At 34.4% G+C, this 18,735-nt stretch overlaps 1 protein-coding gene across 17 annotated transcripts in view; it reads right to left on the bottom strand.

The window, feature by feature from the left end:
- Window positions 1-18,735, bottom strand: part of LRRIQ1 (leucine rich repeats and IQ motif containing 1) — a 127,434-nt gene that overhangs the window by 50,621 nt on the left and 58,078 nt on the right. For 12 of the 17 annotated variants that reach the window (XR_003990646.1, XR_003990645.1, XR_003990644.1 and 9 more), the window contains 3 exons: window positions 12,942-13,037; window positions 12,515-12,600; window positions 3,715-3,816 (listed from right to left, as the gene is read on the bottom strand). Coding sequence is in view for 10 of the 17 variants with exons in the window: in XM_030480236.1 (XP_030336096.1) it covers window positions 3,715-3,816; window positions 12,515-12,600; window positions 12,942-13,037 (284 nt within the window). In the remaining 7 variants the exon portion in view is untranslated. Of the gene's footprint in view, window positions 1-1,628; window positions 1,839-3,714; window positions 3,817-12,514; window positions 12,601-12,941; window positions 13,038-14,134; window positions 14,516-15,200; window positions 15,291-18,735 lie in introns of those variants that run through there. The other 5 variants (XR_003990649.1, XM_030480246.1, XM_030480242.1 and 2 more) reach the window with 4 other exon arrangements.

Below are 18,735 nucleotides of genomic sequence, written 5' to 3'. Positions count from 1 at the left end.
CTGAAAATTATCTGTGTTCCTTATGATGTTTCCAAAATTTTGAGATCTTTTGAAACGTCACCATCTACAAAACACACAAGAGTCTCAAAAAAATGTTCATTAAAATTTAAGCTGGCATATTTTGTTTGTCAACCAACTGGTACTAACTGAAACCCAACAACCAGGCTGGAAGTATAAACCTATCACACCAAAAAAAACAGTGTAGTATACATAATTCCAGGAAACATCCAGCAAATCATCAGAAGTGAAAGTAGATTAAGGCAGGCTTTTGTCTGTCTTCAGGTTATTGATCAGGCTACAGTTTCTTAAGAGAAGCAGTAAACACATATTTACACTTGCATATTCTGTGTCTTACTTATAACCTACTGAAGTTAATGTCGCAATACATAAGTATGCTTCAAAAAAATTATTTAAATTATAGTTTTAATGAATCTGTATTATACAATGACCACATGCATTAACTTCATTTTAAAATAACTGAAACAGCACCTAAACAGAAAGCATTAGGATTACCAAACACACTTTGATATTACAAATTACGCCAGAGAGTAATTGTTCACAATTTACTTTCCTTTCTACATACACAAACAAAAAAGCATAAGTGCTATGCGATGTATACGTATTGACAGATACACATATACACACACACATATACACTAATACGTATTTAATTATGTTCCCATGGTTTGTGCCTTCACATGTTCCTTGTATTTTTAAATGGTAAATTCTTGTCTGCCAGAACGTTTCCTCGTGCTGTTGATGAAGCGTATAATACAAAGGGGATTGTCTCTGATTAACTTCTGTGTGCTATTGTGATACAAATGTGAAATAATGGTCCCCTGTGGGGATTTTTATAACATCAGTGAGTAAAGCATAAGACTCTTCTAAAATTTAATAAAAATTTATGATGTCACTCCAATTTTAAAAATGTATTTTCCTACAGTGTGTGTGCCAGATTAGAGATATGTGAATTGTCCTATGGGATTAAAGTTATACACAAGTTTTCAAAATCGGATACCAACATTTTGCATATTAGCTCATCACAACTTTTGTAACAGGAAAATAGTTGAATATTGCATCACCACTGTGTCCTCACTATGTTTAGATATTCTTTTACAGATGCAGTGTTGTTGCAGGATACAACACCGTCAGTATGATGCAGTAGTTCAGATGACAAAACAATTTATAGCAGAATATAACCTTTGCCTCAGAAACACACAAGCATCACATATTAAACTTATTCTTTTCCACTCTTTATTTTTATACCTCTTATTTTTTATGTCTTTTTGTCTTATTTTTATTTTTAAAGACAAGCTAAGGACACAGTGAAGACAAAAGACGTTCGTCTTATTTTTTAACTAGATTACCTCTTAAATATTCACTACCATGACATGTTCCAGTTTGAAAATCTAAAACTGTTCTAATTGTTTCACTTCCGAGGGCATCCCCTTTCAAAAGTAGTGATTCTGTTATTTAACAGATAACACATGTGTACTTGCTGTTGATGCCATGGTTTCTCCCCCATTTCCCAATTTAAAGAAATGAAGCAGGAATATTTAGAACATGCCTTTTATTTATTTATTCATTATTTGTAATTTATTTAGTTGTTGATGAAGGAGATATATTGGAGTTCAAATTTTCTACCAGAGCACTGACTACCAGTCTGTGAAGGTAAAAGGGCTTGAATGAAGGAAGTTTATTTCCACCATGCAATAGATTGGTCTGTGTTCTCTCTTGACTTAAAAGACAGTGTCCACAAGAGTTATCAATACAGAGTGAAAACATTTCACCTTCTTGTTACAGAAAGAACTTCCATCGGAGAACAGACCCAGATAAATCTATTCTAGGCAAAAGAGGAAGAAATGGTCAAAAGGGGAGAGAGGGGAAATGGGAAACAAGTTTTTCTGTGAGTGAGGGAAAAAATGACTGATAACACAATGCTGAAATTATCATGCATGTGCTTTGCTTCACAGTAGATAACAGGCAAAGTGTTACCAAATTCTAAATATAAACTCTTAGTTCAGTCTGATGGTATCTCACATACACATAAATAAATGATTTGTGCTCCACTCAGGGTTCTAATTCACAACCTAGTGTTTTCTGGCCCTACCATCTGCAGTAGCAATGCCACAGGTAGGAGAATTTTATATTCTGATCCAACAGAAGAGTATTGCTCATCTTCTTGAAGGATCAGCAGATTGCATGTGAGCACCCAATACAAGATGGCCAAAAAAACCTAAAATCTATTAGCTGACCAAAGGAATACAGTGCTTCTTGAAATGAAAGATAAACAAGAGTGCCACTACAGTGCTTGCCTTCTGATATCTAATCTGCTATGGTACCTTCTCTCCATGTATTCAAAAAGTAATTTCACTAATATTTAGAATGCATATATTAGCTTTTCCAAAATCTCCAGGCAGGAACAGATAAACTGATGGCAGGAAAGCTAGGCTAAACCTATAATGACTTCAGGGTACTGAGCATGTGATCAAGCTTGATATGGTTTTGAACATTCACACTACTGCTTATAGGCTTTGGATATCCAGTGTTTTGTAGGCAGTCAGCATGTTCTGTTCAGTGTGTGATGCACTCTGGCATTATAAGCATAGCCACAGCAACAGATACGAGACACTGGGAATACTAAATCAGTCACAGTATATACAGACTATATTCTAGGTAAATTTATGCTTAGATCCAAGGAAAATAATAGAGCAAACATTTGTCCTCTTTAGAATTCACCAAAAGTTGTTTCCAACCAAATTTGAGCATGTACTCATGAATGTGAGGCAAATCTGGATTTTCATACAGCTAGGTTAACTGACCAAATTCAGTTCAGGTATACTCAGATTGATTGCACACCTGTCTCTGACAGGTTGCAATTTCTATTCTCATTCAGTGAACATTAATATAGTATTATTTTTAATCTTACTTTGTAGGCTTAGGAATAAATCAGATAGCATGTGGCTACGTCTTTGAAAAGATAAAAAGACAGAGGTGACAACTCTTCAAGCACACTACTGAGTTGCAAAAGTAATCAAAACAGTAAAAAAAAAAATGCCTCTGGAGACACTCAGCTTCTTACAACGAGGGTATTTTCAGTAGAATTGGCTTTACTCTAATTGTACTGAAATCGAAGAGGGTTTTAAAATTAATTTCGACAGTAAAGGAGCTACAAGAGTATTTAAATGTTTTTGGAAAGTCAGTTTTATATTTACATGCTGCAGATTCTTTTCTTGTCTTCTGCCAAATGGTGGGTTTTAGGGAATATTTATGGAAGTATCTTCCTAAAAACATGTTAATGATTATCAGGAATTAATGGATAGCTTGAGAAAAGATGAGAATGAGATGAAGAATTTGAAGTGATATTTCATTTTGAAAATTTTGTTTAGTGCTTTGTATTTTATACCTCTGTGACATGCTTTGATGTTTTTTATAATGATTATTTTTATGATGAAAATTTAATAATAATAAATAAATTATGTACCAGTTTATTATGAATTAATCTCTAGGAGCACCCCTCACCCTCCCCAATGAATTGAATTTGGAATGTTTCACTGCTGTAACTTGAGATACCCAGGAACAGATAAGGACCTTAAACTCTTGACTTCTTCTATTTGTGCATCTTGTTTTACATTTCAAGTAGACTTGCTTAAAACACATTACGAGATATATATGCTTATATGCATAGAGATAAAGTGAAATACTTGTTCATACCTTCAGAGTAACCAGAATTTATAGGCTGTGTCTTCCTCAGTGGTTTCACATGGAGATGTTTATTTTCATTGTTTTTGAACAATGCCAGTCTCACAGCTGGGTCTAGATGACAAGAACAAGTTAAAATCAAAGGTCAGACCTGGCTCATTCATTCCTTCAAGCAGTTTTTCACCTTTTAGCCACTTAATAAATGAAAATACCTTTAAAAGTAGGTTTTATATTCACAAAGGATTACACTTTCTAAAATAAAGCAACATAAATACATGTGCAACTGAGACTCAAAGTCACTATTTCACAGGATTTTAACACTGTTGATCTTTCAGCTAGCTCATCTCCAAAATAAAATCTAAAGCATATATTTCCAGAAAATATTTAAAAAAATATGCTTTTAAAGCTTGAAATTAAAGCAGAAATATTAGCAGAATATATGCCAAGCACTGTTTCTAAAAGCTTTGATTTAGAATTATTCAGCACTATAAATCAAGTCATTTACACCTAAAAAATGTTAACAGGAGACAGATTATTTTTTGAGGCTAAACTTACAGATAATAAGCTAACCTTCTTTCATGTGCCATCCTTACTGGAATAAAAAATACTTGAAAAGTCTATAGACTCATCTATATGCCACCGTATGAAATCTTCATTAGTTTCATAACTGTTAACTATTATTTCAAAGATTTTGCAAAGAAGTAAAGATGAGCACAGAATTGTGTAAAAATCTAGATTTATTTAGAAAAAATATAAAGTTTAATTAACAAAAGTTAAACTAATGTGAAACCACACAAGTCAGGAAAGGTGATTTTCATGCATTATTTCTTCTGTGAAGGGAGAATGATTTCCTTGACATAGAAGGAATGTAGGAGTTTAAGGGAAACAGTAGGTTAGAAAGAATGTGAAAATTCTATGCACAGCGCAGAATAAACCAGCCATTTATTAAAAAAAGAAAAAAACCAAAATGACCCAGGAGAATGTAGAAACAAAACCAGATACATAATGATGAGCAAAAGTATATATACAGTTGTGAAGCTATGGCACTGAGCATAATATGAGTAATGGAAAGTCAAAGGAAAAATCAAAGAAATATGTTTCTCATGGTTAAAAGAAGAAGACAATAGCAAAAGCAGACAAATACACTCTCAGGAATATCTGAGAAGCTATGAGGCAGAAGCAGCTTGTCGACAGAGGTGACTACAAACTGTCAGAAAAGGGTAGACATTAATAAAACTAAAGAAGGAAAACAGGAATAGAACTTAGCAAGAAAGTAAATATGGCAAGGAAATAATCTAAATTTTCACAAAGAATGCAACTGTAACAGAAATGAATATGTGACACACTGTCAGAACAGATAGAGCAGGAAAACAGAGGAAATGGAAAGACTCAAAAAGCATTGAGGCAGAATAAATTTACATGGCTATTTATGTCCGATGCTCCATTTTGAGTTTGTTACATGGTGTTGCTGGTGTTTATTGAAAAAGTTTACAGGAGTATCTCTAATACTGCTTCAAAGTAAGTAGCTTTTTTGTTGTTTCCTTATCTATGGAAATAAAGGATATTAATGCCCTGTTAAGTCAGTGGGCAATTTCTTACGCAGCTTAACTGCAATTTACAAAGTTGGGTTTTGACTACACCTCTGTATTTGCAGTAGATGCTTCAGTTATAAACTAATAGTACATAAAGGGATACTAGGAGCTCCACTTTTTCTCAGAGAATGCTCTCTTGACACAAGCAAGAAAATGCAGACAGACTGCAATTTTGTTTTATAAGCCCTGAGAAGATCTTTAATGGGTGTGGATACTTTAAGAGATAATGCATTGACAAAACACATCAAACTGTTATGGTATTCTTGGTCAGCTGAAACTGCAGCAGCATTTGGTTGACAGAATGTCCTTAATGGTGATAACCTAAGTAGCAAAGTACAAAGTAGCAAACTTGACTAACGAAGGAATTGTGGAAAACACAGGTGGGAATTATTTAGGCCATGCCTTCTTCCCAAGGCAGAATCAGTGATATCTTACACTTTTTTACTTCAAATTGTCTAGAAGAACATCTCTCATCTTGTTGTATAATAATTATTCCAGATTAACCCAGAGGATATCAGATTTAAAGTAATTTTAACCTCTTTTACTACATAATGTGCAAGTTCAATGAAACAACGCAAGAAGCGCAATAAATAATGATTAGCTCCATTAGGTTTAAAGACAGATTATAAGAATGATTCTAATAATGGGATCACTTTATTCACAAACTGGATTACCAGGTTTGTAGGTATTTTCTATTTGCACAGATGGATGAAGTAGGCCTATATTACTATGCCTCCCAACTCAAAAATAAATTTGTAACAACCTAGCGTTCTTGAGGGTAGCAAATGTTTGAGGCAGTAGATCACAGTAAGATTTGGGCCAAAATAATCTTGAGTACTAATACATTATATTTTAAAACTTCTCCCTGAAATTTTAAGTAATAGAACTTATAAAAAATATTTTAAGTAAAGTATGAATTATCACTGTGTTTTCTGTAGTTGTGAAATACATAGCCATACATGCACTATACATGGATAAAAATGTAGAGTAAAATTTTTTTATAATTACAATTTTTCCAACATCCAGCATTCAGTGTTGAAACAATGGTGTTAATAAAAAGACTTCTAACTTCTACTAGCTTAATACTAGTTACAAAGTCAGTGTCTTTCTTCAATAGAAGACCAAAAACAAAGTTAAAAGCATTATGAAAACCTCAACAAAGTGCAACTGAGGATTTGAAGGGATGCCATCCAGAAGGACCTTGACACGCTTGTGAGGTGGGCTGATGCCAACCTCATGAAGTTTAACCAAGCCAAGCGTAAGGTCCTACACCTGGGTCGGGGCAATCCCAGGCACTGCTACAGGTTGGGCAAAGAAGTGATTCAGAGCAGCCCTGTGGAGAAGGACTTGGGGGTGTTGGTTGACAAGAAGCTTAACATGAGCCGGCAGTGTGCGCTAGCAGCCCAGAAAACCAACTGTATCCTGGGCTGCATCAAAAGAAGCGTGACCAGCAGGTCAAAGGAGGTGATCCTGCCCCTCTACTCTGCTCTTGTGAGACCTCACTTGGAGTACTGCATACAGTTCTGGTGTCCTCAACATAAAAAGGACATGGAGCTGTTGGAGCAAGTCCAGAGGAGGGCCACGAGGATGATAAGAGGGCTGGAGCACCTCCTGTATGAAGACAGGCTGAGAGAGTTGGGGCTGTTCAGCCTGGAGAAGAGAAGGCTGCGTGGAGACCTCATAGCAGCCTTCCAGTATCTGAAGGGGGTCTATAAGGATGCTGAGGAGGGACTCTTCCTTAGGGACTGTAGTGGTAGGACAAGGGGTAATGGCTTCAAACTTAAACAGGGGAAGTTTAGATTAGATATAAGGAAGAAGTTCTTTACAGTGAGGGTGGTGAAGCACTGGAATGGGTGCCCAGGGAGGTTGTGGATGCTCCATCCCTGGCGGTGTTCAAGGCCAGGTTGGACAGAGCCTTGGACCACATGGTTTAGTGCAAGGTGTCCCTGCCCATGGCAGGGGGGTTGGAACTAGATGATCTTAAGGTCCTTTCCAACCCTTACTATTCTATGATTCTATGATTCTATGATTTCCAAACTATTTTTTATTAACTTAAAATAATTTCTGAAATTACACACTTTTTTTCCTGTGTGGGTCTACTAAAATACCAAAATATTTTAAAAATGTTATCTTTTCTTAATCCAGCCTTCCACCAAATTCTATGAAAACTCCAACTAGTCCAAAGTTAAACTATACCAAGGACTTTTGGATGAAGTCACATGAAGTTATTTTTCAGACATTTATGTGTGTACAAGCATATCAGCAGTAAAGAAGGTCCATGGAATGGGCAGACAGGGAAATGATAGAAATTGTTCTTCTAAGAGATTTCTATCAGAAGATTTATCTTTGAGTCTCTGCAAAATAACTACAGGGATTTAACACAGTGCCAGGCCACTTGAATTTGTACCTACCTGGATCACCTCAACCGCTGCCTACAGCTCTTTTGTTATTAAAAATTAACTCTTTTCTTTATTTAGTCTCAAATATAGGCAATATTACGTAGATTATACTACTAGTGCTTTTCAGTCTTCAAGTGAGCTAGGGAAATGAACTGCATGTATGCTTTGATGACAAGCAATCAAATGTTTTAGATTTCACACAGAGAACTGTGAAAGACTCCAATAGTTCAAAATCTTACAAATGTCTTCCTGGATTCTGGCATTGTCATTTAAATGTCGCTTACTGGACAATGATCTGTGCTGGCAATCTAGGAACCAGGGAGGTAATTTAATGCACATTGCTTGGCTGACTCCAACTATGGAAGATAAGTTGGACAAACACAAGAAATGTTATAGAAACAATATGGAAGGAATAGTTACTGCCTGATTTGGCACCACATTTACTAAATAACTTCTTGATAATATGTAAAACTGAAAAAAATTAAATGTTTGTCATTAATTTTTGTTGTGCAATATCTGTAATTAGAAAAACATAAACATATCTGTGTTGACTTTAGAGAGTTGACAAATCAAAGTAGCACAGTGACAGATACTTATCTATAAGATAATTCAATTTGTAAATTCATTTGGAAAGAAGACCATATCTTGTTCTATAACTGAACAGCAATTAGAACTTCAACTCATCCATAGCTGGAGTTCCCAGATGATACTGCTACACGAAATACACAGAAACAGAAGTAGCTTTCTTTCTGCTACTAAGGAAATATAGATCAATGGTTATTGATGTAAGGCGCAACAAGGAATAATTACATCACCCAAATTTTTATTCTGACTGGTGTTAATTCAACAAATCATCAATGGTGTACAGTCAGGTCATCTGATATGGGGTTGTGGGTTTTGAGGGGGGGTATGTTGGATCTTTTGCTGTTTGGGTTTGGGTTTGGTTTGTTTGTTTGTTATATAATTTGCATTGCATTGCTCTCTTAAATTCTACAATAGAACTAAAAATATTTTTTGACCTTTGTGAAATACCAATACCATTGTGCTTTGGATTTAGGAGTCAAGGCCCACTCCAGCTGCTTTTTTACATTTTTTTTTTTTTTTTTTTTTATTATTATTACCTATGTGGCAGCAAGAATTACCATTTCATGCTGTTAGTCACTGGCAAGTTTTCCTTTGAGTAGGAAATGGTTAAACAAGAAGTAGTACAGCAGTGTAGGAGAGACAAGCTGAAAGCAAGACAAGGCTTCCAGCCATCTTAAAAGAAGTTAACTTTCAGAGACTAATATAAAATCCACAGAATCAAGGAAATTCAAAGTTAAGCAAGAAACTCTGCACTGCTGTGCCAAGATATCTTTAGGAAGTTAGGATTGTTTTGAGTCACTGTGCTTAGGTGCGTTAATGTCTGCTGTACTTAGATTTTGAATTAGAATTTCTATAGAATTTTCTGCAGCCATGATAAACAGGAATATTTCTGACATTATGTCTGTTTTACTTGGCTGCAATATTTTTGGTTTCTTGCCCACACTTTTTGTATTATCTTACTGCAGAGTAAAATAGTTGAAGCAGGCACAGCCTACATTTGGTATCGTTATAATACAGGTCACAACTTTATTTAACTACATACACAAGCATACGTAACTGTAGTGGATTAGGGCATAACAGCCCTTAAGGCCATTATTTGGTGGGACTGGTCTACTGCAATATAAGCATCGCCTGAATCACTCCCTATTATAAAGTTATGCTACTTTAAGCTCTTCTTTGTAATATAAACTATAGCATGCAGTGCACTTGCTAGTATATTCTATATTTTTTTCACTACTGAGAAGGTACGTGGCCAGATGTATGAGGTAAGATATTTCTCAGTTTCTTCTACATACCTACAGTTTAATTCTGTACTTCAGCCAGTCACTTTAGGTTTTCTGTCTAGGCGGTGGAAATTTGTAAGTGCTTTTACAGTGAGATTCAAGTAGCCTGTTTTTGAATTATGTTTTAGGAGGAAATTAATAGCATTTAAGGTAGCTATTTCTCTCCACAAAAGAATGCACACGACTAGCTCAGATGTGGGCTTCTATATTTAACCAATTGCACTAGAAGGAGACAAATGTTTTAGATGGAAAATTAAAGAAGAAATTCCTACCCCTGAGGATGTTAAGAATCGAAGCTATTCATGGCTGTCCAATCCAAGTTCCAATCAAGCAGATGTCATGACTATATTAAAGAGTGACTGTAAAACTCTTTGAGTGGAAGCTGATTTAACACTTAAAACTTGTGAATCTCAGGCCTAAGGCAAAGGAATTTGATAGAATATGGAAGCAGACAGCATACTCTGACAAGCCACTTGTTCCTACAAAAACCATCAGCACCTTATTGCTACCTGCAACTAAAAAGCTCAGTGCCACAGAATGATCAATAGCACATAAAAGATGTTTGAGATGATGCTGAAATCTTACCATAAAAGCTATCAGTATATTTGTTAATAGCTTATAATTTATTTATATCTAGAACATTTAGAGATGTTTTTGCTCTGCTTTTTGTCAGAGCTTAAACTGTAGTTACTGCAGTTACTACTGTAGTTAACGTGAGTTACTACTGACGTGTAGTAAAGGGATATAACATGGATAATTGCTTTTTTATACCTTATAATTCACACTTTTAAGTGGATGCTGGCTACTTATTTTCTAGTGGGTATTAATCCTTATCACTAACAAAATTATTTTATTGTAGTTAGCATACCTTCAACTATTTTAAATTGGAAAGCTAAAAATGAAACAGTTGTAATTACAACATTGAGGACCTGAAAATTCAAAAGAACAGAAATAATAATACTAAAAATAAATCCTACAACATTTCATGTGCAGCTTATCATAGAATCATAGAACGATTAGGGTTGTAAGGGACCTTAAAGATCATCTAGTTCCAACCATCCTGCCACAGGGAGGGACACCTTCCACTAGACCAGGTTGTTCAAACTTCAGAAAGTACGAGATGTATGAAGCTCATTTCAGAGGAGGTGAAGGTGGTAGGATGCTAATATCTATGGAAACATTAAAAGACAATGCTGACATCTACTTATTCAGATTAATATCAATCTGCTTTTAAATATTAGAAGGAATAAAGTTTCTTATAGAATTCCTTCTTCAGTAGGGTTAAACTCACAGCAATGGCCCAAGATTTTGAACACTCTCTCTCTCTAGTTATACTGGAATTGCCGTAAATATTCTAGCATGAGCTGTACCACATGTAGACCCAAGAAAGACACTGGCAGCCTAATGTATCTGGTCACAGTTTCCTGATCTGGAGATGGCTAGCCTCAGGATAAGGTATATCTACCCTAATTTAAATGCTGTAAAGTTGCTCTGTTCAACCAGACCCTCAACAAGACCCTGGCTTGCTCCCACCACTTCAGAGGAGGTAGCTGATATAAAACATAATTATATACATGGAGATTCTTCCCACATGGGGAATATTAGATCAGGATAATTTTTTAGTGCAACAACTGAATTTTAACATAAGTTTAAGATAAAAATACTTTTTTAATTGATAATGGTCTACTTGGTCCACACTGACCAGTGTGCTGTATGAGAAAGAATAGTTGGCTTGATAATCTTTGTTCCGAAAATTGATTGAGTATGCAATATTTTCAGTTATATTTCTTGGTTCTAGAAATTATGCTTTTTGCTTATATGCAAAAAAAGATCATGATTTTAATGACTGTCAGAAAACTCTATACAGCAAAATTATATATATATTATTTTTGTGCTTGATGTAATAATCAAATAGACAAAAAATTTCTGTATGAGGTGGTGTCAAGAAGAGAAAATTTGAACCTATAAAATAATTGTGCAAAAGTTTTGTTAATTTTTTTTTAAAACTAGTAATATACTTTGAGAATATTCCAAGTGATACATTAAAAAGCTCAACATTCCTATACCATATTGAATAATCTGAACAAAGTGAATACAAACATAACCAAAAAATCCATTAGAACTACAACAAAAACAGGATAGCAAATTTGATATGCTCAATCAGACATCTATGACTGGAATAATTACCGCTAACATAAACCAGAGAGCATATGGAAAAAAGATTATATAACCTAATAAGATTTTTGTTAAAAAATAATAGACCAAATGGAACATATGTAAAAAACTCAGCTGCACACCAGACATTTACTACATTTTTTTTTTTTTTAAGTAACATATTAGGGCATTGTGAGAAGCCATGAAGATTTAAATATAGTAACTTCAGTATTTTATTACCATTTTTATCAACATATTCAATTAACATTTGTATTACCATATCATACTAACAGTTAATGGTTCTAGAAAAGGTTCATTGACATAAGAAGCATCTGAAAGGAACCAGAAGATAATTACAGAGGAGCTGGATAAACATTATGTCCACAGTGAATATTTAATACAAAAAAAATTATTTCATTTCATATGTATTAAGCTGTCATTTTCATACATAGTTGTTGCATAAGTCAATATTTTTAACCTGCAATTCCCCAAAGAGGAAAATATAAAAAGCACAAGAAATATAAATTCCACATTTGGAAAAAGAGATTCATGAACAAACAAACAAAAAAAAATTCTGCTTAGCATAGCTGTCAAATATTCAACTTCAAAATCCAGTGAATGTTTTTTCTCACTGGAACAAATAGATTTAAACTGAGTTGTTTTTACTGAATCACACTCCACCTTTATTCAAGTTAATGTTTGATGTTGTGCAAGCAAACTTTTAAAAGAGAGTAACTATTTTGAGATTTAACTGTAGAAAAATTACATCAATAGAATCTTTTTTTGAACTGTTACTTACCTAAATTTATATTACTATACTTTTTAGGCTTCATTTTATGGGCCCTCTTCAGCATTAGCTGTGCAGTAGAAATATCCTTAAAACCCCTAGGGGAAGATAATAACTTACTAAGCATTTCACATGTGTTATATTACACCAGCTGCATATTATTGCATAATACGCATTCAAAATATAAGTGTATATAGTACTTCTTATGCATGGTATGAAACTTTCTGAATTAACCAGATAGTTGCAATACTTAATGTTACATTATTGCAACTTATTAAGCTTCTCTCACAGGCACTTGTAAAAGTAATTACAACAATTTTTACTTTGGTAGAGAACAGAGACTCTTGAAAAGTGGAATGTAAAAAAGGCGAGCAACAAAAGCCAACTACACTGTGTCCATTCCTGGAAGTCACTATGTAAGCAAAATAGCTTAACATACCATTCTTTTGAAATTTTCTCTTCTTTTTCAGACATGAATGAAAATGTCTTTTTTTCCTTCCAGTCAGATTGCTGTGACATTGTTCCCTTCCCTGACCTGAAAACAAATAAAAGAGTGGTACTGAAAGGCAGGTAAATAAGGAAGGCTCTTGGGTGACTATTTTGCAGCCTTTGTTATTCTACAAGTTGTTTGTGCCTTTTAAAAGCACTTTTGGAGCTTGGAAACAATACAAAAAATCTATTTTAATACTTCAGGAAGGCTTTATCTTGGAGAGTAATAAAAGTCTGCCATCAATTTGAAATGTTTACATTTCAATTACTTGGAGCATATTTCAGTCCTTTCTCTCCAAAAGAATGCAGCTGTTTAAGAAATCCCTTTTAATCTTTATCTAGTCTTACAAATCTCTATTTCAATGTCTATGTTATGATATATGTGAAAAAATATAAGTTTTATGATTTAAAGTCAAACTTAGATAAAAATATACACATATATTCTTATATTCTTAATTCTGATAGTCAATGAAAAAGAACAACTGAATTTAATATATTTGATTTTAACAAGTTAATACACTTTGGAAGCACAGAATGGTTTGGGTTGAAACGGACCTTAAAGATCATCTTTTCCAAACCCCCTGCCATGGGTAGGAACACTTTCCATTAGACCAGGTTGCTCAAAGCCCCATTCAACCTGGCCTTGAACAATTCCAGGGATGGGGCAGTGACAACTTCTTGGAGAAACCTGTTGCAGTGCCTCACCACTCCCGTAGTGACGAATTTCTTCCTAATATCTAATCTAAATCTCCCCTCTTTCAGTTTAAAGCCACTACCCCTTGTCTTATTACTACATGCTCCTGTAAAAAGTCCCTCTGCAGATTTCTAGTAGGTCCCTTCAGGTACTGGAAGGCTGTTATAAGGTCTCCCTGGATCGTTCTTTTCTCCAGCCTGAACAACCCCAACTCTCTCATCTTGTCTTCACAGGAGAGGTGCTTCAGCGCTCTGATCATTTTCGTGGCCCTCCTCTAGACTCAGTTGAGCAGGTCCACATCCCTCTTGTGTTGGGGGCCTCAGAGCTGAACGCAGTACTCGGGGTAGAGACACACAGGAGCAGAGTAGAGGGGGAAAATCACCTCCCTTGACCTGCTGGTCACGCTCCTTTTGAGGCAGCCCAGCATACGGTTGGCTTTCTGGGCTGCAAACGCACATTGCCAGGTAGTGTTGAGCTTCTCATCAACCAATGTATCAACTCTTTCTCGTCAGGGCTGCTCTCAATCCATTCTCTGTCCAGCCTGTATTTGTGCTTGGGATTTCCCCAGTTTTTTTAACTCCAGTAATACCATATTAACCAAATGTAGCAAAAGCATCAGAAAACAGCCTCAAGTTTTCCTTCTTTTGCTTTTTGTCAAATCCAAATGAACCAAATATAGGGAAAAAAGAAAATAATTTAACTTATCTGCTATGAAAGTGAATATTTTCTGCTGAGTATGAATGTGAGCTGCTAATGCACTGCCCAACTTCTTGTGGTGACAATGGCAAACCATTTGAATGTTCACTGGAATGTGAAGGCCTAGAATACTTCTAAGTAAGAGGAAAAAAAAAAAATTCAGTTGATGATTCCTGCAAGCTTGAGTTTAAAATGTGCAGGTAAACCTGCACCAGGCTTTGCAGAGTCTATTACCATAACAGAAAGGATTCTTAATAGTGATATGCCCATTAGACCTTACCTTTGGGGAATTATTCCCCAAATATAATGAATTATACTTTTATAGGACTCCTGTCTTTTAACTGTAGGAAATAAAACATTAGTATTACTACACTTGTAACAAGAAGAGAAAGCTCTACCAAAACAAAAAGCTAAAACTTCAAAGTTTATCAAATAACTAGCAGACATTACAGTTTAATGACCTTTAGCTGTCCTGAAAACATTCAGCTGTTGTCATATAATGCAGATCTTAGTTTTTTTAAAGTAGTGTGTCAACTAGCAATTTTTAATCTATTGCCAAATGTACAGATGAAGCACATCATCTTTTTTTCTGCTACTGTGAAGTAAAGTGTTGAAATAGATCCAAAATAAAGAAAAAACTAAGCAAATGAAAGAAAATCTAAAAGAAAAATTGCATCTGGAGATGAGGAGGAAGTCCGAGACTTCTAAAAGTAATTGTGTTTTTCAAGTCAATAGATTGTCGTATTAATCACCCCAGAATAGCATATGCTTAAGGAATGAATAAAGACTGAAGAGTAAGAAGTTTCTGTGACATGTTACCTTTGGCCAGTGCAGCTGGTTTGAGAGCAGGAGTGTTTTTGAAGGGAAACGGGTGGAATCTAGAGTTAGCCATTCCTTCTCTAACGTAGCCTGCATGAATGAGTAAAGTTAAATAGTGCACTGATCAAATCAGGTTAGTTTTAATAACTTTTGCAAAGTCTCTTAAATTGTCTTACTCACTGTTCAAGTGTTTTCAAGTCGTATATCAGAACTGCCACCTGCAGAGCAATCACACTTAAAACACCTTTGGAGATGCTGTATTGTACTTTTTTGTTTTAAACAAATCAGATTAGTAGTATTTGTGAGCTGTGGTTTTTTGGGGGGCGTATTCTGTTTTTTAAAGAAGACGCATCCCCTCCTTCTCAAATTCTTATAATTTTATCCCAATATTGTTAATAACACAAGTTATTCAAAAAGACTGTCATACAAAGACTGAAAAAATACAGAGCTAAGGTACTTAAAAGGTCTAAAGAACATGAACAGCTTTGTTCACTGTTTTTGACTAATTGAGTATTTTATATCCAGATGTAGGTGCCTGATCCTGTCAAACTTGTTTTTTGTTGAATTGAATCAGTGAATAGTTTTCATTGAAATCTGGTGTTAAAAAACTGAATGCTATATGTACTTATTCCTTCAATTAATCGATTTTATTTTTGATGTTATGTAATAATTTGCAAACTAAAATAATAGCTTGGAATGTAGAACGGCGACAGAACTAGGTGCTAACTCATGTCTTTAGCACTTCCAGGCAGAATTCAGTTTTCTTTCATAAAAGCAAAATTTAGATTTTGTTTCAAACTCAACCTGCATATGACTTATTTTTCTTTTAAGTCCTTGAGTTTTTTGACCATCTGTTCTTCCAATATATTCTGATAAGTGAGAGAAATAAATTACTCCCACACAGTAAGTAAATACTGCTGAAGAATTTGGCTTCACTTACACAGGGCTCAGTCATTCAGTCTGTTCTTACTTCAGCAGCAAAGAGCCTGGAGTTCGTTCTTTTGAAAATGTCTAATTTATAAAAATGGACTGTGTTCTCCCATTCACAGGGTATTTCAGATTGCATGATTTCTGACCCTGTGAAATTATCTTAACTTCGGATACCTTACTGTTTAGTTTATGTAAACAGGATTTTGCACAGCCTTAGATTGGTGAAGAAGAAGGTCTTCCAAACCCTTGGAAATTCTGAGAGACAAAAGGATCATATTCCAGATATTTTGAAAAGGTTACTTCAGGTAGTGGTCACATAATTTTGTAACTCTAAGACCACTCTTTTTTATTATAAAGTAACTGTTAACCACTATTATTCTTCATCTTCCATTCAGATCTAACTGTTAAAAATAAATTTTCAATAAATTTTGACTTTATTTTCATGTCTTAAAAGGGATTTATTCTTACATCTTTGTTTCCTTGTTTCTGAATTCTGCGATCTTTGATTACAGTATGTTTTGGTTTTCATTCTTTTATTTAATAAATCTGGATAAATTCTATGCCCTCATGATTAACAGATAATGTCCCTTTATGACTCTTCCCCTTCCTACCATTTCAATTAATGATAAACATACAACATTATACTTTTTACCACACCTCCTCTCTAAGGTGGCTGTTTATGTTAAGAAATCTATGTAAATAGACTGTAGAGGCGTGCAACAAATAAAATGTATGACATTCTTTAACTGTTACATTTACCTGCAACCCACTAATACATATCTTCTCAGTGATTACTTTTATGCCAATAACTACTGAGTAGTTGATTCCAATAATTTTCATTAAAAAAAGGAAAGAAAAAAAAAGTCACAATTAAAATCTATTCCAGAAGCAGACTGTAGTAAATCAAAATATAAGGTGATCATTTAAAGATGTGAAGCTGGTACAATTCAGACACAGAAGACTGACAAGTTCGTATCTCAACAGAGATAAAGCTATGATATAGTCAAATCTTATAACTGTCTGAGGTCTATGGGCAGAATGGTCAAAATGAGTAACTATGAAAAAAATTAGAAAATCTGACCAAAACCTGTCAGTGAAATGATATTAGTCCTCCTTGTCCTCCTTGAATTTACTCTTTAAATGCACTGCACAAATCCTATTTCTAGTTTTTCAGATTAGAGTTTTTCACTCATTTTCTAAATGTGGGTTTGCAACCTAGTCACAGGTCAACTCAGTTTCTGCAAAAGCTGTGTCTTCAACTTTTCTGGTATATAAAGGTATATGAAAAAGGCAAATTTCTGAAGTATTTTTTTTCCTCCTTTATTTGCAAGAGAATCAATACAGCTGAGAGAGAGGTAGATTTCCACTTCTTGTACAATTTAAATGTCAATCAATTTAACTGGTGTGTACAATGATGTGTCTATGAATTACCTGGCTACTTAGATGTCTTATATTAGTAAGTGAATGTGATCTAGGTTCTAATGTCAGATTTTAGGTACAGCTTGCACCCTAGCTATTTGAATTTTTACCTCTCTGATGAAATTGTTTGCAATAGAAATCAATAAAATTACGAAATATGAAAACTACCACTCCAAAACTGTAGTCAATTTTTTGGAACAAAAATCAATTAAGCAGCAAGAATCACTGATTGAATCCTTCTGCTTTATAGTTGTACCATGACCCAGTTAAAGTTCTTTGCTCTTAATCTTTAGGTTGAGACTTTTTTCCTAGTATTTTCTAGGAAAAAGTATTTTCCTAGCCCAGTGTTCACCATTTATTAATTTAATATTCTTCGTAGTGTTTCTATTTCTTTCATAGCCTATAAAATGTCTATCCATGTTCTAAGTCTTGAAAATAAATATCAATGAAAATCTAAAAGCATGATTCAAAGGTATAAATATGCAAGACAAGAAGAAAAGATAACTGATTTATCATTAAGAACATTTGGCACTCCTATGAATGTGTAGCATATTATAAAAATATACAACACTGACATTTGCTTTGGCCAACAAAAATAAACACAGAATTGATTTTCAAATATATGCTCTTCCACTGTTTATCCCTAGAGATTTTGACAGTGCTAAGTTCAAGAAACTTCTGTCCATATCTTCCCCATAAACAGAGTCCTAAATTATAACTAATGCAAAGTTTATGACAGAATTACCAATACTTAAGGCTAAAACCTATATCCATTTCTACTGATATTGTCCACTAAAAGAAAAAAAAACCACAACCAAACAATCCGAGATGAATTACAAAGCAAATAAAATTATAGTGCTTGATTGTATGGTCTACATAAACTGTTATAGGCATACATTTGTTTCTAAAGCCAAATTAAGGAACTGATTTCATAAATACTGAGGTATATATGTAGTTTAACACATGTGTAAATCGCGTACAGTTGATTTAACACACATTAATTCATCTGAAGATATCTCTCGCACTTCTGTATCCTCCATACTTTATTTACAGTGTTTGTTTCAAATCAAAGACTGTATTCATTACTTTTTAAAAGTTGCAATTTTTACAGGTACACAAAACATACACAGACCTTTATAATTGTTTGTTAAAACTTCACAGAAATAAATTCACTTTAACTTATAGT

This window comes from Strigops habroptila, chromosome 3 (genome assembly GCF_004027225.2).
Source record: "Strigops habroptila isolate Jane chromosome 3, bStrHab1.2.pri, whole genome shotgun sequence".
Taxonomy (NCBI): domain Eukaryota; kingdom Metazoa; phylum Chordata; class Aves; order Psittaciformes; family Psittacidae; genus Strigops; species Strigops habroptila.
Note: the sequence above shows the minus strand (reverse complement) of the source record. Positions and strands in the feature narration are given on the sequence as shown.